This window comes from Natrix helvetica (assembly GCF_964273705.1).
Source record: "Natrix helvetica genome assembly, chromosome: 1".
NCBI classification, from domain to species: Eukaryota; Metazoa; Chordata; class Lepidosauria; order Squamata; family Natricidae; genus Natrix; species Natrix helvetica.
Window position 1 is genome coordinate 72,942,554 of NC_138548.1, and position 25,771 is coordinate 72,968,324.

The 25,771-nt window shown below is 43.4% G+C and overlaps 1 protein-coding gene across 3 annotated transcripts in view; it reads right to left on the reverse strand.

Annotated features, from left to right (window-relative positions):
- Positions 1–25,771, reverse strand: part of ZNF106 (zinc finger protein 106) — a 51,911-nt gene that overhangs the window by 18,733 nt on the left and 7,407 nt on the right. For all 3 annotated transcript variants that reach the window (XM_081936101.1, XM_081936103.1, XM_081936102.1), the window contains exons 3-11: positions 24,507–24,568; positions 20,253–20,447; positions 13,534–15,630; positions 10,769–11,393; positions 10,058–10,127; positions 9,224–9,378; positions 9,069–9,129; positions 2,205–2,567; positions 51–837 (exon numbers count right to left, since the gene is read on the reverse strand). In XM_081936101.1, the coding sequence (XP_081792227.1) occupies positions 51–837; positions 2,205–2,567; positions 9,069–9,129; positions 9,224–9,378; positions 10,058–10,127; positions 10,769–11,393; positions 13,534–15,630; positions 20,253–20,447; positions 24,507–24,568 (4,415 nt within the window). The remainder of the gene's footprint in view (positions 1–50; positions 838–2,204; positions 2,568–9,068; positions 9,130–9,223; positions 9,379–10,057; positions 10,128–10,768; positions 11,394–13,533; positions 15,631–20,252; positions 20,448–24,506; positions 24,569–25,771) is intronic.

Here is a 25,771-nt window from a genome sequence, read left to right on the forward strand (position 1 = left end):
GCTACTACGATGCAGACAGCAATCAGTACACATATAGTTTGCCGGCTTACCTTCTGCCTATGTCATCTTTATAGCTTACTCCAATCTCACTAGTAGAGCTCACTTCATCATAGCCCGATCGAGATGACTCTCTCAACAGTTTATCTGTGGAGCTCAAGGCATCTCTCTTAGAAGGGCTGTCTGGTTTCTCATTTTCCGATTCCGATGAGTTGATGGCCACCACTTCCAAAGGAGATTTAAGGAGTTCCACAAATTCAAGAGAGGTGTCACTGTCATTCTCATTCTTCCTCTTTCTTTCCTGAGCAGGCACACTACCCTCTTGCTTTGGAGGGGTGGATGTTGTTACTTTCCCCCCCTTGGGTATCTTTATAGTCTTTACTTTCCTAATTGGTTTTGAATCACTCACATCCTGTTCTGTATCACTGTTTTCAGGAACACGGGTTGCTCGGAGTGCTTTCTTTTTTTTCAACTTTTTCTTCTTCTTGTTCATTTTCAATTCCATGGTGACCATAGTAGAGATGGCCATCTGCTCGGGCTGTTCAGTTGACTGCTTATTCTTTCCATTTGCAGCAAGTTCGGAAGTACATGACTGGTTTTCAAATGAGCCAGTGCATGGCTCACATATGGTACTGCCTGCTGGTGTTCTCATGCCTTGGGTTTTTACTGAAGATACTGATCCTGAATTAGTAGGGGGAAAATGGCCAGATAACGTAGGCCCCATCATATTTGGAATAGATTTCTGAATATTTTGATTTGCTTCTGGGAAATCAATAAGTTCCAACAATGACATACTAGCAGTGATAACTGGATACAGTGAAGGCTGTTGACTTGTATTTCCTGAAGGAAAAAGATGGAATATTCCTTTTCACCTAACCGAACAATTAACTGTTACACAACATGAACTTTATTATATATGATTTTTTGTGACAAATCAATAATCAATTCAAGCACTTAATCAGGATATTATTTCATACTCTGGGCCTAATATTAAATTGGCTCCAGCTCCTGTAAATAGGATTGAGGCAAGTCATTTTCTCCTGTCATAACTTCTGCATCTATACAATATAGATAACTGTTCTGACCCCCCACCCCACCCCCCACGCCTGTGAATAAACCAGAACACAGGCTTGGCTGTTTGCCACTGTTTAATTACTGAGATAACGAATCCTTTGGCTGAGGGCCCAGACAACTCACGTTCAATAGAGCAACCCAGATAATTCAAATGAAGCAATAGTCCAAACGAACAGACACGGCTAGAATACACAGATTTTCTTAACTACTAATTCGAATGGTTGTTTCCTGCAAATGTCCCCTCCCAACGCCTCACCTATAATCTCTCTTGGGAGGGGCCAATCCACAACCACCTGTGCTTAATCATCTTCTGTGAGTCTGCCTACGGAGTTGCTGCTTCCGTTTCTCAGCCCTTCTCAATCTAGCATCAGGGACAAACTGCCTTTGATCCTCCCCACTGCTCCATGCCTCAGGCGCCTCCTGGTGGCCAACCAGCCTCTCTGGTGCCTGCTCTGAGTCTGAACCCTGCACAGGGTCCTCCACATCATCCAGGGCAGACTCATATGGTTCCTCGCTATCTGAGTCCATCAGCAACTCAACCGGATCCTGCTGGGCCACAACAGATAACAATGAAACCTTCTGGAAGATTGTTCTCAAGTTATATGTGGTAAGTTAATTGAAACTTGAACTTAGCTAAATTTGGGATAGAAATAAGCCATAATTAAGCCTGGGAAGCCACAACCTTAGTACAATATTGAAGGGTATTCAAGCTGTTTGTGAAATTATCAGGAAGAAGACATATAAATGCAATACCAACCTATGAGTGAATTGGGCTCTGAGACATTTATTTAATGAAGTATTCAAATCAATAGTATCTCTAAGGGCACAAAAATACTTCAATTAAGTAATTAGGAATTGGTCTCTCCTTCATCCACCAGCTGAGTCATTAGTGAAAAGTCACAGACTGGTTAAAGTGACACAATTATTGTCATGAATTTACTTCTTTACCACTTCTGCATACTGTATATGCTGAACTCACTAAAGATTAGACTTGCTCACTAAGCAGCCCAGCAGGAGAGGAGGATCAATATAGCTTAGTTTTCATCCAAAATTAAGACTCCATAATCATAATTAGAGAGAGAGAGAAAGATGTAGAGATCAACCTATCTTTAATATATAGTAAACCAACATACTATCCGGCAAGTGAAGCTCTGCTTGTGGGAAACATGAAGTACTCTGTTCAGGAACATTCATGCAATCTTCTCTAAGCTTTGGAGACACAGCTTCCCGCTTGATTTGTATGGATGAATCGGGGACTGTGATGGGGGCAACATCACCAGCAGTCTGGAATGTAGGTTCAGCCTTTTCTTGGACAGGGGCTGCAAAAGGAGAAGGGATCTGCACAGAGATAGGTGGAACAGCGTCCAGAAGAGGAGCAAGAAGACCTGCATTAGCAGTAGGATCCTGTGTCAAATGGAGCTTGCCAAGGCTTTTTTCACTTGAGCTGCTGTGATGTGGCTGTTGCAATTGCAATTGTTCCGAAGGCTCGTAAGTTTCTAAGAAGGGAACAACATATTTCACATTCAAATATGTTTTTTTAAAAAAAATAAAGAATATTATGTGGCACAAGTTTTTTTAAAAAAATAAAGAATATTATGTGGTACAAGTTCTGTCTCGATGTTTGGGTAATGAAACATCTGTAAGAATGACCGTTGTCTTACCTGAATGGTCTTTCTCTAGGCGCTGCGGGAGTGTCCAAGCACGGGTTAACATCAGCTTGCTGCCCAAGGACTGAGTTCGAATTCTTGTAGCTCCGCCTCTTGCTCCCCTCAGAGGCTCAGTTTTAAAAACGAAGGAGTGTCCAAAGGAACTGTCAATGCAATAGTCCAGTCCAATGAAGAAACTACCCCGCGACCCCTGATAGGGTGGGGTTGGACACTCCCGCAGCGCCTAGAGAAAGACCATTCAGGTAAGACAACGGTCATTCTCCTAGGCGCTGCTTGGAGTGTCCAAGCACGGGACATGCCAAAGCTATGATCCCCCAGGGAGGGAAGAACTGTTCACGGGCGCGGGGCTAGCCACAACCCTCTGCAGAATTCTTCTCCCAAAGGCTGCCTCAGCCGAGGCAAAAGTGTCCAGTCTATAGTGCTTGACAAACGGTGACGGGCCTGACCACGTAGCAGCCCGGCAGATGTCCTCGATGGATGCCTGGGTGGCCCAAGCGGCCGATGTGGCAGCACTTCTTGTTGAGTGTGCAGTGATACGAGGAGGCGCCGGCCTGCCCTGATGTTCGTAGGCCAGCTGGATGCACGCCCTTATCCAGCGCCCTACTGTAGCGGAGGTGACCTTCTTGCCCATGGTGGCAGGTTGAAATGACACAAAGAGGGCCTCCGACTTGCGGAAAGGAGCTGTTCTTTTCATGTAGATCCGCAGGGCACGGCGGACGTCCAGCTTATGCCACTCACGTTCCTTGGAGTGCCTGGGATGCGGACAGAAGTCCGGGAGGATCACTTCCTGCGAGCGGTGGAAAACGCTGTTGATCTTTGGTACGAATGCCGGGTCCAGACGTAATATCACTCTGTCGGAGTGGATGACGCAAAGGTCCTCTCTGACTGACAAGGCCGCCAGTTCAGAGATCCGGCGTGCCGAAGTGATGGCAATGAGGAACGTCGTCTTGAGGGTCAGGTGGCGTAGTCCAACTGTCCGAAGGGGTTCAAATGGTGGCCCGGACAGAGAACATAGCACCACGGACAAGTCCCAGGTAGGATACCTGTGGATGGTAGGAGGAGCCAGATTGGTGGCTCCTTTGAGGAAATTGCGCACCTGCGGGTGTTTGCTGAGGGACAGGTGCGACTCAGTAGACAGGATGGAGGCCAAGGCGGCAGTCTGGCGTTTGAGGGTGTTTGGTGCCAGACCCCTGTCAAGGCCGTCCTGCAAAAAGTCCAGCACTTGGGGAACGGTGGCAGAAGTGGCAGAGATCTGGTGATGAAGGCACCAGCGAGAGAAGGCCGACCAGGTGGCTTCATAGATTCTGATCGTTGATGGACGTTTGGATGCCTGGATGGTGCGGATCACCTTCTCCGAGTATGCGCTGAGCCTCAGGATCTCCCCTTCAAGTGCCACACGGCAAGTTTCAGCCACTGGGGTTCCGGGTGATGGATGGCCCCTTGGCTGAGGGAGATGCGGTCCTGAGGAATGCGCCAGGGACGAGACACTGAGAGACTGACCAGGTCGGCGAACCAGGATCTCCTCGGCCAGTGAGGAGCTACCAACAGTACCTCCGCTCCCTCTGTCAGGATCTTCCCGATGACCTGTGGGATTAGCGGCAGGGGCGGGAAGGCGTACAGCAGACCCGGAGGCCAGGGAGAACGAAGAGCGTCCGTGCCTTCCGCCCCTGGGCACTGGAACCTCGTGAAGTACCTGGGTAGCTGGGCGTTGGCCGGAGACGCGAAGAGGTCGACAACTGGAAGGCCGAATCGCAGAGACAACTGATGAAACAGATCTGGGTGAAGGCGCCACTCCGCGTTCTGGATGGTGGATCTGCTGAGCCAGTCTGCAGTCGCGTTGTCCTCTCCCGAGATGTGGTCTGCCCGCAGAGACCTGAGGTGTCGTTCCGCCCACCGACCCAGGGATTCCGCCTCCGTCATCAGAGCAAGGGATCGTGTGCCGCCCTGATGATTGATGTACGCTTTCGTGGCGATGTTGTCGGTCAGGATCAGCACATCCTTGTCCCTGATCAGCTGGAGGAAATGCTTCAGGGCCAGTCTGGCAGCCCGGAGCTCTAGCCAGTTTATGTTGTGGGCGAGTTCCGCTGGAGACCATCTGCCCTAGATCACCTGGTTCTGAAGGTGCGTCCCCCACCCGAAGAGGCTGGCATCTGTCGTGATGACCAGGCGCTCCGGCTCCTTGAAGTAGGAACCCTTTAGGAGAGCGTCCGACTGCCACCATCGGAGGGAACAGATTACCTTGGGAGGGAGACGTATCACCCTCTTGGAGTTGCTGGCCATGCGTCTCTGGAGGGGCAGCAGGAACCACTGGAGATCCCTCGCGTGGAGGCGTGCCCACGGGACCACCGAAATGCAGGACACCAGCTTCCCTAGCATTTGAGAGAGGGAAACTACCGTTGCTGACCTGGTGGACCGGATCCTCCGCACGAGAGACCTGATGCTGTCCACTCTCTCTTGTGTGAGGAAGACCTTGCAGGACTCCGAGTCGATGATGGTGCCGAGATGCTGGATCCTGTGGGTCGGGTCGAGATGGCTCTTGGCCAGGTTGACCGAGAAGCCGTGCTGTTGCAAGACCTGAATGGTGGTGTTGAGGTCTTGTTGCGCCTGATCCCTTGATGACGAGTGGATCAAGATGTCGTCCAGGTAGCATTCCAGCCTCACTGGAATTGAGCGTAGGTGAGCTGCGATGGCGGCCAGCAGCTTGGTGAAGGTGCGTGGGGCTGACGAGAGTCCGAAGGGAAGGGCTCTGTACTGGAAATGCTGGTTGGCAAACTGGAACCTCAGGAACCTGCGATGCGCCGGGTGAATCGGAACGTGCAGGTACGCCTCCTTCAGGTCTATCGAAGTCAAGAGGTCTCTCTGCCTGATGCAACCCAGGATGGTTTGCAGGGACTGCATCTTGAAACGCTTGTATTCTAGGTGCCTGTTGAGTCGCTTGAGGTCCAAGATTGCCCGCACCCCTCCCGATGGCTTGGGGACTAGGAACAGGATGGAATAGAAGCCTGTGCCCTCCTGACCCTCGGGTACCCTTTCTATGGCCGCTATCTCTAAAAGGTGGTCTATCTCCGCCCTCATTAGTTGGAGCTTGTGAGGTGACCTGGGAGTGGGGCAGCGAACCCGGGATCTTGGGGGGGGGAGGGGGGAAAGGAAGTCCAGGGTCAGGCCGTGACGGATCGTGTTGAGGATCCACACGTCCGTCGTGGTCTCCTCCCACTGGGCGGCATAGAGTTGGAGACGGCCGCCTATGGGAGGGTCCCTGTGACTGTCACTTGGATTTCCTGAAGGGGCGGTTGGAGAACCCCCCTCGGGAAGGTTTACGGTAGCCCTGTTGTCTATTTCTATCCCTGTAGAAAGATCTGTCCTGGGGACGTTCCTGTGACTGGGGAAAGGGACGGCCTGAACCACCTGAGGAGGTGGAAGGCTCGGAGCCCCGAAAGGAACGCTTCCGAAAGGGCTGGCCCTTGCGTTCAGGTTTCTTGGTCATGGCTGGGAGTACCTTGCGTTTATCCTTGGATTCAATCAGAAAGTAATCCAAGGCCTCCCCAAAAAGTTTCCCACCCTTAAAGGGAGCGGAAGCCAGCTTCCACTTCGCCTTGACATCTGCCTGCCAGTGGCGGAGCCACAGTAGGTGACGTGAGGTCACATTGGCGGCTAATGCCCTGGAGGAAAACTTAGTGGCGCTAAGTGAGGCATCAGCAGAGTATTCTATGGCTGCTATGATTTTATTTACGTTCTGCCTCATTTTAGTGTCCCCAGCCGGTAGGCCGGCCAATAGTTTGCGAAGCCAGAAGAGAGCTGCCCTCCCGAAGTAGGAAGAGGCAGAAGATGCTCTCATGGCCCAGGCAGTGGCCATGTGCATCTTGATAGAAGACGATTCAGCCCTTTTGTCCTCTGCCTTGAGCCCCTCCAGTAATTCAGCAGGTAGAGCCGAATTGGAGGTAAGGGACATAATGGGGTCATCGACCTGGGGAAGCTTTAGAAGCTCCTCCAGAGGCTCTTCCATGGTAAATAGCCTCTTGTCGTTCCCGCTGGGATTTGCCAAGGAACCAGGCTGGGTCCACTGGCGTTGGATAATGTCTAGGAACAGGTGAGGGGCTGGAACCAAGTCTAAGGGGGGGGGGGGGGGAAACTTCGTTGAAAAGCCCTGCCCCTGGGTCCTGGGGACCGATGGTCTCCATGGAAGCCTGATCCGAGGTAGGTTTGGGCTTGGGGGCTGGAAGGCCCATCTGGGGTCCTGCAGCCCGGGCCTTAGTCAGAATAGCCTTAAACATGGAAGAGTTAAAAAGACCCAGAGAGGGGGGAGGCTCTGGAGTGGAATTTTCATCCTCAGAGAGGTCTGGAGCATCACGCTCCACCTCCTCTGAGTCAGAAACCTCGCTGATGCCCGAGGGATCAGGTGAGGCCTCCCTAGCTGGGGGACCTTGTGCCCTAGCTGGTTTCCCCTTACTGGGATTAACAGATGCAAAGGGAAGCTTAGATGCCAGCTGCATCATCCCATCAGTGATACCCCTGGAAATGGCCTCTGCCACCACCTCCTGCATGCTTTTGGGCAAGGGGAGATCGTGGGCCTGAGGGGTATCTGGCCCAGTTATTGAATAGATGAAGGACCCCTCCTCTGCCAGGGAGTCTGCCTCATCAAGGTAATCTGCTGCCAGGGAATGGCCTGGGGAACCCATAGAGGCCCTGGATGGGTTAGGGGAAAAATCAAATTCCTCTCTTTCCCCTGGAAGGGAGGGAGGAATCCCCTGTCTGGAGGTAGATGGAACAGGAACCCCTTCCTTCCCAGGAGTAGGGGCTGGAGGAAGGGCCTGCTGGGCAGAAAAGGCCTTCTGGAACTGTTTCTCCAGGGCCCTCTGCCTCCTAGCAGCTAGTCTCTCCTCAGCCTTAGAAGGCTGCTTGGCTTTAGGAGCCTTCCCCTTAGCTGGGCATCCCACCCCTTCACCTTTAGCAGCAGGGTTGGTCCTGCTGCGTTTAGCTGCTGGTGGGCCAGCCTGCTGATCCACTTGCTTCTCCATAGCGTTGGGAATCCTTCCCGATGGCTGAGGTGCTGGAGAATCTGAGGCTTGCATCTCTGGGATCCTCCTGCTGTAGGCAAGTGGTGGCTGGAAAATGGCTCCGGCTGAAATGAGGTCGGAAGCCAGCAGATCCGCGCTGAGGAAGGCAAGGGTGAATGGTCTAGATGACCAAAAGAACCCCTGAGGCCGCTTGTAGGTCTGGAGGGGAAGAGACCCAGTCAGGAGACCCTGCGCTGGTCCTCTTCAACCCCTACTGCGGCGATCTGCAGAGGAGACGCGATGATTTTAAATTTTGGCACGCTTTTTCTGCCGGGGCTTTTAGCCTCATCGCGTTGCCTGCTTGGCTTCCTATTTCAATTAAATCATATTCCTCAATAGCAGATGATCAAACCTCAGTATAATGTACTTTGAAGATCATATTACTGAATGAATTTCAAAAGACTACATTGTCTCTTAATATTGAGCAGCTTTCTGAGTAAAACCTGGCTGCTAACTACATTATGTATAATCAAGAAACAACAAAGCATTTCAGAGAGGTGTCAGATGAGACTGGAAGCAATATTAGAACATCTGTAAAGACATTAAAGATGGAAATAGACATAGAAAAATAAAAAAAAAGTTTTTCAAAAAGATCTCTGAACTCAGAAAGTGTTCCAAACCTGAAATGGTATACTGAGAATGGCTATACTAATGCCAATTGTGCTGATTTGAACAAGCTAAAAATGGAAGGAATGTTGCAGAGATGTCAACAACCAATCATAGAAAATATTCCATATTGACAAAAAAAAACCAACACTAAAAGATGAAATTACATCAGCACTATAGTTGTTAGGCTATAAGAATTGATGGAACATCTACAGAAATCTGGCAAGTCAAAGATGGAGAATCTGTAAAAGTTCTAACCAAATTATATCAACAAATTGAGAGAACAACAAAATGGCCAAAAGATTAAAAAAAGTAAGTCTATAGCAATGCCAAAGAAAAGAAGACTTAACAGTGTTGCAATCCATAGCATATATCCTTAATCTGTCATCCTAGCAAAATAATGTTTAGGATTGCCCCACATAGATTAGAAAAGAAGATGCCAGAAGCTGGATTTAGAAATCTGAGTAATTGAGAAAACTAAAGAATTCCCCAATAAGTAAATATGTACTTTACTGACTACAGAAAATACTTTTGACTGCGGTGGCTCTATCAAGCTGTCAAATGTACTTAGGAAACTGAGAATGGGATAACATCTCACTGTTTCCTGTTGTAAATGCCACACGAAAAGCCAAGATCCAGATGGAACATAGCTCCAAGTCAGCCAAGTTACCTTGTAAGCCCTGCAGGATCTGAATCCTCTGGGCCCTCAGAGATCCCATTTCTACTGATATCTAGAAAATAAAAGAGATTTCAATAAGGACCAGCAAATAACATCTTTCTGAAATTGGGGAAACCAAAGTAAATAGATGCCAACTTATGAAATACCTGCTGTTTCAATACAAGTAATCGCTGGACTTCGATATAAGCTGCTTGCAGAGCTGTTCGAGCCTGCAGGAGGCTTTCATCTACGCATGGTAATGATTTGCTTAATTCTTCCTCTCTCAGGGAAATAGCCAACAACTGGTCCACCTGAGAACGCTCTGAAAAAGAAAATATTGCAAAACACAATGGAGGCGCATGTCTTCTGGGGAAAATTTAGAAAACGATTGTGTATGTCAGCTGTCCCAGCTCCATCTAAACCTTATCAGAACACCTTTTTTCTTATGCATTCTGCAGAGCAAGTACAGGTAGTCCTCAACGTATGACCACAACGGAGCCCAAAATGTATGTTGCTAAGGGAGAAATTTTTAAAGTCAGTTTTGCCCTAGTTTATGACTTTTCTCGCCACATTTGTTAAGTGAATCAATGCAGTTTCTTAAATTAGTCACACGGTTGTTAATTGAATACAGTTTTCCTCATCGACTTTGCTTGACAGGTCGCAAAAGGGGATCATATCACCCTGCAACACTGCATCCGTCATAAATGTGATTCAGTTGCCAAGCTTCCGAATGTAAATCACATGACCATGGGGATGCTGCAAGTGTGAAAAATGGTCATAGGTCACTTTTTTTCAGTGTTGTTATAACTTCGAACAGTAACTAAGCAAGCTGTTGTAAGTTGAGGACTACCTGTATGTTGTATTAGCTTACTGAAATCATGAGGGATCATGAAGACAACTAAACTTCTGTCTCCCCAGGGAATACAGTTATTACTATACCCAAAACTCCTAAAATATAAATTAAGGCAATAATGCGATGTTAACTGACTGCAATGACTCACCTTTTTTTCCTTTGATCTTCCTTCGTTTAGTCTTTCTTTCTAAACTTGGGATTTCAGGACAGGAGCCCTCCTAGAAATTAAGATTAACATTTCCAGTTTGGTAAGACATGGCACTTTAAGGCTTTGCAAATAATGTTCAGAACTAATAGCAATTCTTTTCAATGAGAATTATTTCAAGTGAAATAATGAAACCACTGAACTTTCATTAAATTATTGAGGCATACTATTTTTTTAAAATTGCGACCTGTTTGATCCACAGGCAATCCACATCTAATAAAACAGATGTAGCCAAGACTCTGCATTGGTTTTTCATTACTGATACCCTCCCCAGCAAGCGCTTGAGACAAACATTAGTTTGAAAGTGATAAAAACCAGTACGATGACCTAAATAAGCACCCATATAGCAAAAGGATAAATATCCAGTATACCCCAGCTTTTACAACCTAGATTTCAACTCCTACAGTCTCTCATTCAACGTAATTGACGGTGCTTACTGGGGAATTACGGAAGGTAAAACTGAATACTTTTATGGGATTGGGAAAGGCTGCTTTAGACTAAAGTAACTGTCATGATTAGGAGTCTCTTTAAATAAACAGGCTAAGGAGGGATTCTACATTAAATGATTATTTTATCACGCTTATGGATGCTTTTCATGAATCCAATGGCTGCAAATAAAATGAAATCACTTCTAGTAGCATACAGAGAACTTACTCCTGTTGCTCTTCTTTTCTTTCCCATTCCCTGGCTATCGTTCTGCTCATTGCTTGATGTATAGCTGCTATCGGTAGCTGCATCCAGAGCGCTGATGTCTGCAAGGCCTGAAAGCAGGGCGGAATGTTCTTCTGCACTCTCCAATGTTCCTTTGTTTTCGGATGGATGAACGGTACAGTCAGGGCTCCTCTGGACTTCGCTTGTACTAAAGGTTGCGACATTTGGGGTAGACTGGAGGCTGAGTTTCCTTTCACTTGAAATTAAATCAGTTCTGTCACTCTTGAATGGAGAGGAAGGAAGAGAAGACGACTCCTGTTTCACGGTAACCACAGTATCTTCTAACATCTGAATTCTGCTTGCGATGTCCTCAGAGTTGGCAACTGGATCAGGTTTTTTCGGCTTGTCTTCTTTACTTGTGGCTTGATTATTAAAGAAACTGTAAATGGAGGCTGTCTTATCGACAGCCACGCTGCTTTCCGAGAGGCTACGTTTCCTAACTGTTCCTGGGGAACCTATAGATATCCCTTCCCACTGGAATCCTTCAAGACTGGTGAGGTCAACGTCTTCATCCAACTCAAGGCCTTCTTGTTCATTCTGGATGAGCGGAACCATCTCAATGCCAAATCTTAAAACACAACCATAAAACATCTATGAGTGGAACTTTTTTTTAAAAAAAAGACACAACAACTTCTCCCAGCTAGGTAATTTGCCTGATATCAAAAGCTAAGGAGAGCTAAGCGTGGGAAATTCCTGGTAGTAAGGCTAGACTGTGGAATTAGAAAGTCATTTTAGAAGAAGTCAAGGGCAATCTACTTCCTACTGCTGCTCAGAAAACTACATGGATGTGTTCATGAAGTTCTATATAGCTGGATTTGAAGGAATCTTTAAATTTAAATTTTATCTATAAATACTTCAGCAACATTACTGGATTTCTCTAACTATGGAGCTCAATTATTTTATCTTTTAAAAACTGTTAACTGGACTTACCATAAAACCAAGGTAATATTTGTAGACACTGTTAATGGCCAGATTCACCTACATAATCAGAAGCCAGAACGTGGCATATGTCTATGAAGACTCTCAATCATCCAGGTCATGGTTGTCCCAAAGGTGCTTTTCAAAAGGAAACTGGATTTTCTTGGGGTTTTTCCTTGAAAGCATTTCACTTCTCATGCAAGAAGCTTTTCAATTCGGACTAAGTGGTGGGGAATTGAAGGGTTTATATTCTATTTATATTACATGATATATATGAGGACCACTGGTTTGAGAAGAAGGGTCAAAGAGGCCATCAATATTAAATTGAACAGCCCTCTCTTAGCAGAGGATATGACGCCACCTATCCAGAGGTGGTATTCAGCCAGTTTTGATAGATTCTGGAGAATCAGTAGCGGAAATTTTGAGTAGTTCGGAGAAATGGCAAATAGGCTGTCCCCACCCCCGCTGCCTCACAGCCAATCTTCTTTTGTTGCCCTGAATAGGAGAACAGAGCTGGAAAGCAGGTTAGTGCAGTGGGAAGGGAATGAGGATTTTGCAGTAACCTTGACCCAGGAGTGGGGAAGGAATGGGGATTTTGCAGTATCCTTCCCCTCCCACGCCCACAAAGCCACACCCACAGCACTGGTAGTAAAAAATGTTGAATCCTGCCACTGCACTTATCCCATTAATCCTTACATTCTTCATCATTCAGCTAGAATTGAAGAAGCTTTTGGATAAGGAGAACATTTTCAAGGAAAAAAACCAAGAAAGTCCAGTTGCCTTTGAAGGCAAAAAATCTTTGGGATAACCTAGATTAGTGCAACTTTCATTTGCTCAAGAGCATTGTAAGGCTCATTGAAGGCTAAACCCTATCTTAGTTTAGTTAGTTTAGTTTATTTAATTTATAGACCGCCCCCTCTCCCCGTAGGGACTCGGGGCGGTGTACAGACCATTCATAATCAAAACAACAAAAAATAACAAATAATACAAGATACCTATCTTGTATCTGTATATTAGGCTTCCTACTACGCATGCCCAAGATGGTGTCCTGTCGCGTTTGAGGAGAACTTCGGGGAGATGATTTTCCTTCTCGGGGTATGCAGGGGGTACCCTATCCCATCGTCGGTTCCAGGTCCAGCTATGGGAAGTTCCTGGGACCTCGAATTGAGCTGCAATTTCCTGCCCTGTAGCCAGAATGTTGTGAGCGAAATGGAGCGGTTGGCAGTGAATGGGGAATGGAAAGCGTTTTTCTGCTGCCGGCGTGGGTGTCGTCGTCGGGGCTCCCTACCTGGGGTTTCTGCCGCCGTCGCTGCCGCTGCCCATGCCGTGGTATTATCCCGGTTGCTCCCCCCTGCTTATGGACGTGATAAGAGTGGATTAATGGGGGAGTGGCTGAGGCGGCTGGCATGGGCATTGATGCCAGTGGAAGATGGCTTCGGTAGTTGGCGTGGGCGTGGTTGGAATGGGGGAGGCTTTGTTGTGGCCCTTCCCGCTATCACCGCCATTGCCTGGGCCATTGTACTGTGCCATTTGGCCATTTGGCCCCTCCCCTTGTGACATTATGGACTGGGTTAATGGAGTGCGGCCCCAGCGACAGATATGAGTGTGGCTGACATGGACGGAGCTCAGTTGTTGGAGTTGTTGGAGCAGCCGCTGCCGCTGTTCTCACCACCGCCATCATTGGACGCTTCACCAACCCGCAATTTTGGAGTTTTGCACTAACACTAACACAGACAGACAGACACAATTCAGACATGCTATAAAGTAACATCCTTGGTAAGATTACATACCTTGGTAAACCTTTGCCTTGTTCTTGTTTTTTCTTCGACACCTGCTGAATAACCTGTTCCCAGTTTACATTTCTACGAGATACACTGATAATCTGCCTCAAAGTAGGTTTCAGCCCAGATTCCTTTTCTGTCTCATTCTTCCGGTGACCACTCACATTACGAATGCGCCTTGCGTTATTGAGATTTGGCTCTGGCAAATGAGAGCTAATTTTATTTTTTAAGCTAGTGCGCCACGTCAGGTCCCTTTGGAGAGAAGCTGGGAACCCAAGTTTACTCAATTCAGGAAGAAGAGGGCCTGTAGACAGCCCTGTAGTACCCTTCAGCAGCTCGTGATTTGAATTATCTCCATCATCTTCTTTTTCAAGAGCATCATTTGATTTTGTAACATCTTCATCCCCACCTTCTTCCAGAGTTGTTTTCAGTTCAATATCTAAGTCACAGGGATAGTTTGACAAAGAGTCTGGGGTCTCTTTTTGGAGTTCAATATGTTTTTTATTAGCAGCATTCAATTCATTAGAACCGCTATCATTTTTAACTGCAATGTGATCAAGTTGAAGAAGAAATGAAAAAGGATTTGCGGAAGTATTTATGCTTCCTGGTTTATTATCATCGTTCTTGTTCTCTACTCCTTCGGTCTGGACTTCATGTATCTTCAAATCATGTGAAGAGTCTTCAGTTTTCTGTTCTTCTTTCCCATCACTCTGAGCATCTCCACTGGAGCTCGACCAGGACTTCTGAAAAGAATAACTATGCTGGAGTTCATTTTTGGCCTTTTCTAATGTTTTGTTTAAGCTTTCATTGCTGCTAAATAGAGGTGTGTTGCCTTTTAATCTGCTATAGTTACATGCATTATTGATCAGCTTGGATTGATTCGAGGAATTGCTAGTCTCTATACTCAGTTGACTTTGGACTTCCCCAGAAGTTGAGGAGACATGGGCATGTTTCAAGAGATTCTTTGAATTTCTTCTTTTAGAAGAGGATTTAATATCTGGAATAGCTAGAAGTGGGGACTTCAAGGAGGGCATCTTTCTATTTTTGCTTTCAGCTTTACTTGACTTGTTCTCATTTTTGCAGGCCACTGGCACTTTGCATGGTGCAACTTTAGGAGATGCTTTACTATTAGTTGAAGATATTGAATAACTCTCTTCCTGTTTTCTCACTTTAGAGTTGCTGGTTTTAGGATCTGCTGTTTCTGAAGACAGCCGAGACAACGCTTTCTCTGATGTTTTAGCTACATTCTCTTCAGACAGCGGTTGCTGCTCTACAGTTTTCTGGGAAGGATAAGGAGCCCATCGGTTAGTCTTATCTCGAGAAGGACTACTGCACTTTCTACTGACTTTGGAATTCTTACTCTCTGAGTGCTTAGAAACACTAAAATTTAGCAATTGATCTGAAGGTAGCTGGTCACTTGTGAAATCTAATAAGCAATCAGGATTGCCATTTTTATTATCAACACCGGTATAATTTTCCATACCTTCCTGCCATTGCCATGTATAATTTTCACTGCTGTATTTATCCTGTACACTATTTATTTTTAACCATGAAGTATCCATGTTGTCTATCTGAGAACTACTGTTGACAGGTCTATTTCTTCCAATGTTCCATCCATTTCCATTTTGTTGAGCAGATTTCCAGTGCCCCCCTACATTTTTGGATTGCCAGCTGGGAAAGACATTATTTGCTTCAGAACTCCAATTGCAATTTCTTCCTCTATCATGATAATGCCAACCTGATGTTGCACCTCTATCATTCTGATGCCAAATACCTCCAGGGTTTCCATAGTTATGATATCGACTTGGAGGTCCTCTGGAACCATTTTGATGCCACCCAAGTTGTTCTCTTTGGCTGCTGAGATGTCTGTTTGAGTTAGTACAATTCCTTGAAGAGTGGCTGAATTGTTCTTGCTTGGAATTTAAGAAACTATCCTTTTCCCAGTTCCAGTCCCTCTGTGATGGCCCATGATGCCTCCTTGAGGTAATGACCGAGATCATTTCATAATGATTTCGGTCTTGATAAGAGAGAATGTCATTTTGTTGCCTTCGCAATCTCCTTTCATCACCTTCTGCTTCACGATTTATGTGACAAATTTCACTTGTCCTACAAAGACATAAACATTTACATTTAATGATCAAAAACACAAATATTTACATCTAATGATTTAATAATCAAAGTAACAAAAATTTGCTAAAAGTATAAAATCCTGGCTTAAATTCAATTCTACTTTTTAAACCCAATTCTACATTTTTTGTTAGTATCTTTAATCAATATTGTCAAATAACAGCTTCTTCTAAGGAAGTAAAGATCAAAGTTCAAATGAAAGTGAACTTGAAATTACCTTTCACTTTCAAGTGGGACAAACATTTAAAGCAACACTCCATATATAGATCATCCTTTATTACTAGTATTATTTTTACCCCACCATATCAACTAATATACTATGGAAATTATTTCTTTAGTGAAAAACTCTGAGAAACAACTCAGAAAAAAAGATTGTGAATCTTTAAGGGAGATACTTCCTCTATTTCCCACTTCTAACACATTGGTTAACTGAAAACAATTCTGGAAGTACACAATAACTACTTAAAGAGCTACAAAGAAGTACTTAAGATCTGAAATAACTGAAGCCAATTCAGTTCTAACCAAGAACTGTATTACACAGTCATAGTTTTCCTTCGCTTTCAACTGCTGCAATGGTTATTGCATAGATCATAGGACATGGGATCCTCCAGAGGTTTATCATATACCGTATTTTTCGGAGTATAAGACACACTGGAGTATAAGATGCACCCTAATTTTGGGGGAGGAAAACAGGGGAAAAAAGTTTCTGCTTCTGCCATCCATTGGTAGTAATCTGGCTAGCGTCTTTGCAGCAAACAACAAATGGCCTGGCCAGGTTCAGAAGCCTGATTCAGGAGGAGCAGCTGATTGAAGGGTGGAATACCCCCAACCAGCTGTTCCAGGCTGCAGGGATTGCCACAGACCATCGCTGCCTGTGTGCCTCGCATTTTCAAGCGGTTCCAGGTGGCGGCGATCCTCACTTCCACTAGGATTTTGATAATGAGTAGCACAGATTTTTTAGCCATTTAAAACAAACCCTATCACCCTACATGGATTTAACTGGAGGGTGTGGGATGGGGTGGGGGATGATTTTCATGGGGGCAGAAGAGGGACTTGGCTGCTTGAAGAAGCTGGCCCAATGCGGGTGGCGCTTGGGATCGCTGAAGCCCTCTTGGAGGGACACCTGCTGCAGGGGCCCAGACCCTTCCCGTACAAGGGCATTTACAGTAACAATGCATTGGTTAACATTGCCATCCACAGCCATTTCCTCCTCCCCTTAAATCCTCTCTCCTCTGCATGAGCTAAACTTTTGCAGCATAAAACTGAATCCAGGTGCTCTTGTGAGGTGGCGTGGGAGCTCCTTGGGAGAGGCGAGGACAAGCTTGGTGTTTCCTCTCCCCCCCCCCCTTCCCCAACCTGCCTGTGATCTTAGCTCGTGGCTTCTTGGCTTATCTTTGCTTTTCTTCTGCCTGCCCCATTCCGTGAGCTGGAGTGCTGAAGAGGTACGGCAGAAACACGTGAAAGTGAAAAGTAAAAAAACAAAATAAATGCGGAGTTTCAGCCAGTAGAGGCTTGGCAGCGGGGTTGCCGAGGAACAAGAGGGTGCAAATCTGAGGGGAAAAAGGTGACTGTTTTCATTCTGAATGGGGCTCCTTTTCCCCAACCCTTTCCTTGGGTTCATAGCGAATCACTCGTCTCTGAAGCTCTCTCGCCCCCTTTCTCCCCCCCCCCCCCCGCTTTCGTGAGGATTGTAGTGCCCTTGGGAAGGTGATCATGCTTTAAAAAGGTTAGGAGAGGAGGAGGGAGAAAAAGGGCTTTTCAGGCGGCAGTTTTCAGGGGGTTCCAAGCGTGGCTTTCTTTCCCAGTTACTCAGAGGCTTTTGTATATGCCGCCCTCCTTGTTTGTTTGTTTGTTTGTTTGTTTTATTGGATTTATATGCCGCCCTTCTCCCAAAGGACTCAGGGCGGCGTACAGCATTAAAAAACACATATTACAAAAGTTAAAAGGAAATTAGAAACAATCCAAAAAACAAACCCAAATAATATAACACTAACATTTAAAAAATTAGATAAAATTAACAGCCTTTGAATCAAGCTTGATTGTATCCCATTCCAGGTTTTTAACTTCCCAGTCTAGCGTCCTGGGAGGAAAAAGAGCATTTCAGGTGACAGGCGGTTCCAAGCTGCAGGGATACAATCTGCCTCCACACCGCACCTTTTTGGAATTGGGTAGGGGATTGTGGAGCTGCCGCCCAAAAATGCTTTCATTGAAAAGGCTTTGAAAGCAATTCCCCGGAATAAAGCTCCATGTGGACGTGAGGATCCCCCACTTCCGCCTGGAACCACCTCAAAATGTGATGCATGGTGGAGCTACATTCGGATTATAAGATGCACCCAGATTTTCACCCTTTTTTTTTCACCCTCTTTTTCGGAGTCTTATACTCCGAAAAATACGGTAACTAGGACTATGTAATGCTGTTCTTGGTTAGAACTGAATTGGCTTCATTTTAAGTTATTTCAAAAGAAGTAAAATGTCAGAAAAACATTATGCTGTTTTAAAAAATATCAACATGATTCTCTGCCTTTCCAGCCTACCCTCCAGCCTACTGGAGATGTAAGAGAAAGAAAATTTCACACTGTAGCATCTGACAAATTCTGTTCATAGGCACACTGAAGGTTTTGAGTTCCATATCCTTTTTTAAACTTTGAGAAGACTCCTTAGCAATTCCATAAATAGGAGTCAATTAACTGTGGATCATCAAGATTTCAAGGAGATCACTAGATCAAAGGTCAAAATATTGTAGCCCAGTAATGTAATGCTAAGTTAATTCTTTTCTCATTTCTTATATTTAATTCTACCAGGATAATTCTGGCACATTTAACTGAATCCAGCTAGTTTTATTGCTCTGAAAGCTAAAATAAAATATAACATATTCAAAAATGTTCACCAAGGTTATTCGAGAGACAGACAATCACAATTGGCAGGAGCCCAAATCCTCCTGATTCGATGACTGAGGGTCAGCCTTATCCTTATCTTTGGGGGACAAGCACAGCAACAGAAAAGGAGCCTTTTCTGTTAGAATTACTTAAAAGTTGGGACCCTGTCAGATGTTATTGGAGGTGCAGAGCTTTCCCCCAGGGCAATTTGAAAGGGTGGCTATATAAATAGTGTAAATAAATAAATGAATAATATTGATAGCCCTTTTGAGTTGGTCACGACTGAATAGGGGAAACCTTTATTAAAGCTTTCTAATAATTTTCTGTATAGGTGGAAGACACCAAAGCTGAAAGTCACTTTGTCAGATACACAATGGATTTCTTCAGTTTCATAGATGACTTCTTTTTCCAACCAAGGAAGGGAAGGGAAGGGAGGGGAGGTAGGATGGATGGATGGATGGATGGATGGATGGAAGGAAGGAAAGAAAGAAAGAAAGAAAGAAAGAAAGAAAGAAAGAAAGAAAGAAAGAAAGAAAGAAAGAAGTAAGTAAGTAAGTAAGTAAGTGTCACACTTTGAAGTAGGAGAGAATGGACAGAATTGGTGACCACATAAACAACATTTTTCTATCATGCAGAAGACTGTAGATCTGCAACTTAACCAAAGTAAATACATGGTCTTTAAATTGCACATAACTAAAAGCAGTGGGGGGGAAAGGCATGAATCAGTTTTTTGCAAATTGTCTGAAAGGATGTTTTCTGGCACTGTCAACAGTAAAGTGCTGAAAAAAGTCCCATTGTCCTGAACGTTTGGCACAGCAATTTTGAGAGCCTTCCTAGGCTTTGCTTAAATACCAGTCACAGTGGAATTCAGTGCTTGTACTTTCGTGCACATACAATCTGGGAAAGCCTGCAAAGCAGCTGCACCAGACACAAGGGAATACATATCTGCCTCAATCTTTCGCGAAGCAATGCTTCACTCACTGGCTTGCTGCCACTGAAACATCACTCTGAATGAGCTGCCCTGCTCTCCTCTTCCAAAGACTGAAATATGATACATTCTTTTACAGTGAATCCTAAAAAAAAAATGCTAGAGTGAAATAGATTGATTAGAAATGCATTTACATCTTGAAACACATGATGAATTTAACTTAATTCTAAATAAAAAAAATATCTATGAATTGTCCAATTTTGTAGTTCCAGGTTTTGCATATACATAAAAACTAAGGGTGAAGTCTCCACATTTAAGCCAAAATCATAACATGCTTTCAATTTATTTTGTATGATATCATAAAAATAAGTTATAAATATGGCAGAATTAGTTACTGTGACCTGGACAAAAGTTTGTAAAGTGCAATGGGCATGACTGGAGAGTTATATTTATAGAAGAATCTTAATATCCATATTAGGTATGTTTACATATAAGTGGCAAAAAATAAACCCGCAGCTATTTCATGCAAATAAAGCTGTATCAATAGTAGTCAGGTTTAATTGTTAATTCAAAAAGCATTATTCCAAAGTCAAAACACTTTTAAATCATAAATTTAAAATAGCAAGTTAGTCAGTTGTTGGAATTCTGCCAGCTTCACACAACTCGAGGCTGGACAGAAGGCACCCCTGCACTTTGAAAAGCATTTTCTTTTGTTCAAAGAACTTACAGAGAACTTCATGAACTTATAAATAACTTCATAATAATTTAATAATTTAATGAAATGTGAAAAGACTCACCGGTTTTGCTCATTTCTTTGCTGTATTAATTGGATAAGTTCCTTGTCAAAGTATTCTTCATCGGTCTTTTCTTTCTCTTCCTCGGCATCGTAGACTTCAATGCCGTCTTTGTGCAACTGGCTGGAGATGTGCTTGGCATAGGCTGTCAAGCCCACCACGGTTACCCTACACACTTGGCACTCATGATTGCTGTCCCTGGGGAAAGAAGGAGAAGGTGGGCACTCAATTCTTCCCACAGGCATGGCAAACGATGCTGATCTTAATTCAGTTTCCTCTGAACAAACACGCCTCAATCAATGAGCTGGTAATTTAGGTTGAAGGTTTCTTTTTTAAAAAATAAACCTGTTGCTTTCTAAGCTTTTTCTTTTGAATTCATTTGGCTGTTTCTTGGTGAATTTCAGATTTTTTTCCAACAATCAAGAGGTAACGAACTTGATAATAAGAAAGGGGTCATCTGGGATTCTTCTTGAATTGCTGTACTCAAAATCTTGTGAAAGGAAACATAGGGGAGCAGGGGGCTTGCAGAGCTAGCTGAAGCTGCTCTAAAGCACCTCCATGGTGCCAGCTGCACTGAGGAAACCAGTGTCAGAGTCTAGATTTAAGCTCTGTCTCAGCTTTCCTCAGCAGAGGAGGGGAGAAAAAACTTCGGCAGCCAATCTTAACACAGTGAAATCTAATCCGGGACAACTGGCACAGTGGCCTGGAATTCAAACACTGCAAGGGAGTCTCCAATTCACTGTACTTTATTTGGTTTCAGAAAATGCAAGTTGTCCATTCTCTACTTTGTGAGGATTAGGCTAAAGGCACAAAATTATTTCAGCTGGAGGGAACAGACAGCTGTCAGACAAGTGGGCAAGAAATAAAAACCTTACATATTTAATTTCTAACCTTGGAACCTTCCAGGGAAAGAAACAACCTTGAAAGCCTTAAAATGCTTTGAAGAGAGGATAGCTGTCACTGCTAAAATAGGGCAAGAAGCCCCTGTAACTTATTAAAATTAAACCTTTTCTTTAACTTTTATTTTTTTTAAGGTTGCAATTTCCCAAAAGTTTGTGAGATTTTGTGATCTCCTATGAAAATGCCAAAATCACTATTCTTCAGCCAGGGTTAGATGATTTGAAAAGATTTAAAGGAATTTGACAAGTGGACCCAAGCTATCACAGAAACTCATGAAATAACATCAAAGGCCTGAAAATCTACTCCCCAAAAATAACAACAAAAGAAACTGAATAGCAAAATTAGTGCCTTTTATGATCTGCAACAATTTTACATATTGACACTGTTAGTCTACAATTCCATGTATTAATGTATGACATATATGAGGCAGAAGGGGAGCACAATTTTTGGAGATAAATTGATAGCATATAGCAATGTGAATTGGAGCTCTGGAATCTCCTTTCCATTTCCAAATGGAAAAGAGCAAAAATGAAATTTTCAGAACTCAAAATTTGAAATCACAAGCATAAATAAACCTTTTTGAAGAAAAAGTTCAGCGACTAATATTATCCCAAACAGACTTCATTCTTATGCATTCCACAATGAGAACCATTGTACTAAGCTTTTATTAAGGTTTAATAAAGGAACAGCAAGCATACTTAGAATACTGTGTTTTGCTTTAAAGCTTTATGCCACCAATAACTTATTATGTGGGCACAACACAGCTGCAAAACCATCTGGCCAGAACATTCTTTAGCAATGTGATAGAAGCCCCCATTTCCTGGGCTACAATTATCCTTGCTATTCTATGAAGAATTTCTCTTAAAGGAAATACAGGCTGAGGAATCTTCTTCCACCTCTGTAATTTGGAAAGCATGAAAGACAAACCAAGGGGGAGAAAATCCTTCACCCACCCACAAGACATGAGACTACATGCTTCACTAAGAGATCAGCTGATTGCTAAATAAAGCGCCATCCTCTTCCATTTTTAAAAAAAGCTTTAAAATGGAATTCTGTATATTCTGCTAATCCCTATATAAATGAACACTTACTTTTCTTGAGTTCATCCCAGTCTTATAAACGGGCATCAGGGACAGGTTCCATGGGAAATATTTCTTTCAGGGACTTGGGGTTTAGGAGTAGCTTTGTGTGTTTACCTAGATCCTGTGCATGTGGACATTAAGCTTTGCTCACTTGCACAGCATAGTTTCTAACAGGCCATGGACCGGTACCAGTCCAAGGTCCAGGGATTGGGACCCCTGTTTTAAACAATATCATCCTTCCTATTGCTTGCCCTAAAGTTTTCCTTCTAAGAATCAGGGGGTCCTGACCTTCTTGGCTTTCCGGAAGGTTATGAAGATCTGGCATTAAGGCTGGAATGTTAGGGGAACCCTTTATATATTGCTTGTTTTGCAAATGCTATTTTAAGATGAGAGGATATGTAAATTGCCTAAATAAATTTATAGCAAAAAAAAAAAGGACGTTTCACTAGATATATCCATGCATTGAACACATCTGGATCCCAGCCAAAATTACAATGAACTCAGAAATGTTATTGCTTTCAAATGTGCATTTGAGATTTTTAAATTCACAATATTTCAATTATTTTTAAGCAAAACAGAGAACGAGTGAAATAATAATATGGATTTTGTGGTCAAGAAATCTAACAACACAAATCTTCCCAAATTTCACATTTAATATTCAGCCACAAGCACTGTATGAACTATGGAAAAAAGTGCATTTTTGCTAACACTATCAATGGATTGGCAGTTTACAAATTACAAATAACACTATCAATGGATTGACAACAAAAAGAAATTTAATCCACATAATTCCTTTTAATGTTTAATATAATTTTCCTATGGATTGTGCCACAATGGATTGTTACTGTTGTTAAACATCACAGATATCCAAGTAACTTAGTGAGGACCAAATTGCTTCTGGATTTAGATGGGAATTTCTCTTTCAACTCTAAAAAGTTGTCATATCCCAATGTACTCTACCCATTGATATAAATGGGTCATATTCATACCTTCCCAAATCTGAACATTAAACAGAGTAGAACAGTCACAGACGATGGGAAACCTAAATACAAAGCTAAATTAAGACCCTTCCTGATATAGCTGTTTAGACTGTACAGATGGGACATAAAACTGGTCTATCAAAGTAGCTGGAAAGAACTGATGTTACCTTGATGGTAATAATCAATTTTAAACTGGAAATTATAAGAACAAGTTGTTTAAAATTATTATTTTAATAAAAAATATCTGGAATTGCTAGCTCAAGTTACACAGCTCAAGTTAATGTTGGTGACAATCTGATAACGCTTCAGCTGTTCAGCCAGGCAACAGATGGATCCTTATTGCCAAGAACAAGGTCAATTGATTGTAAGATTTAGTTTCAAGATTCAAGGAGAGGTGATTATTAGATGACTACTTTAGCATATTTATTTGTTTGTTTCTCAGAAACTGTCTTTCCCATATATTGGGACTACAACAGAATGCTTATATCCAGAAGGCACTACATTGCTGAATACACTTTAAAAATATACGGGAAGGCTTAGTTTCTGTACTGAACTGACAAAGCTTTATTAACTTTATAAGCTACAAGTGTTTGGGTTGATATTAAACTGACATGCTCTCTCCTGCAACCAACATAGCTGAGTTCATGCTCGGAGTACATATTACGGCTTTATGGTTTTTCAACTTTGAAAACTTTACAATATGTGGACTTCAATTCTCAGAATTCTATAGCCAGCAAACTTAGCTTTTATATTTTTCTGCCTCCAACTTGAAGTACTCCAGATGTTTTGGGTTACTGTTCCCAGAATTTCTACCCAGCAATTTTAGTAGTTAAATTTTAATTCACCTGAAAGGTATACTGCGAGTATACCATTTGACAATATGAAATTGAGTATTATGGCACTAAAAACAGAATCTCAAGACACTGCAGGACTCCAGCCTACTTTTATTCATGAGTTAATTAAGATGGGAGGTTTTCTGAATTTTAGTATCTTCTTCCTGGATGTTTTAAGTCCAGAGTGAGTTGCTATCTATAATATAACACATTTCTGTCCCATCTATTGGATATTTATGTCTAGAATTCATCCTATTTCTTTCTCAGCTTCCTCACGTCTCACAATCTTCTGGCCATTTCAGCCACACCTAATTACAGGAACCTTAAACACTATGCCATACAGAATTTAAAAATGTAAATACTTTTTAATTGCACAGGTATTATACTCAAAAAAATGTTTCACATAAGAGTTGTACTAGGTTAAAGTGAAGAAAGATGAAATGATCATTGTCATAATCATACCTCCCCTTGAGATTTTCAAGTTCCCGATGATGAAGCATACTTCTCATGTGCTCATCCATCTCCTGCAAAAGTGAAAGTAAGAAGCCATAAATAAATAGGAAGGAAACTATTTATGTGTACATGAACAAATCTCACCTGCAAATTCGTAACCAATTGAGCTACCACATTTGGTCCATCTATGGATTCCACTTCAGGAATAGTCATAACTGGATACCAGATATTGTGCAAAGCCCTCCCCCACAGCTCCTTACCTGCTCCTTGACTAGGCTCTGTGAGTGAAGGACCCTCAAGTTAAAAATCAATTTGGCTAATAATTTTGAATAAACAAAGGGAGAGCACACATACATCCAAAACTAAGGAGCCAGATGGCTTCCCAACTCAAAACCATCCTAATTTGCTGGTATTGAGCCTAAAGTTGGTCTTTCCATCCCATCCAGACTCTAGCAGCCTATAAGATACAAGACCAAACAACTGATTGTGTGAATGACCAGGAGTCAAAATGTAAAACTGAGTCTCGTGAGCATTCTTATCCCCAATAGTTTCATGAAGCTGTTAGACATGAGCAGAGAAGATGCCAAACTGTGAGGTATCCATACACCCAGAGTGACTAATCATCCACCCACTCCTGCCCACTCAGGAAGGAGAACCCTACAATATATAATGCTCCTCACTCCCAACCCTTGAAGGCAGGCCACAAAGATACCATGAATGTGAATGATTGAAAACCTGAATATTACTATTCCCTACTGGAATAGCCTAATATCAGTTTTCTTCTGAATTTACATTATCCTAAAAATAAGACCCGGTCTTTTATATATATATATTTATATATATGCCATAGTGGTGATGAACACGTCTGACTATCAAGCCAAACTATCCAACCTACTCCAAGACCCCGCTTACAAACCTCTAAACACAGACCCCCACCACCTACCTGGAAAAAACCACCAAATCCAAAATAAAAGCCTCTCCCATCAGTGAAGAGATCCAGCAAAGAATCATCCCCAGAGAGAAATCATCCAGATGCCCCAAACTCTATGGCCTCCCCAAGATACACAAAGAAGGAACACCACTCAGACCCATAGGCAGCTCCATAGGCTCACCTCTACAGAATCTTGCCAAATTCCTCGCCAAACAACTCCAACCCTACGCAGAGTCCATAACCTCCGATGTACAGAACTCGCTCCACTTCATAGAAACAATGAAGAAACAGGACCTGCAATCCAGCGACCTACTCGTGAGCTTCAATGTTGTGTCCCTCTTCA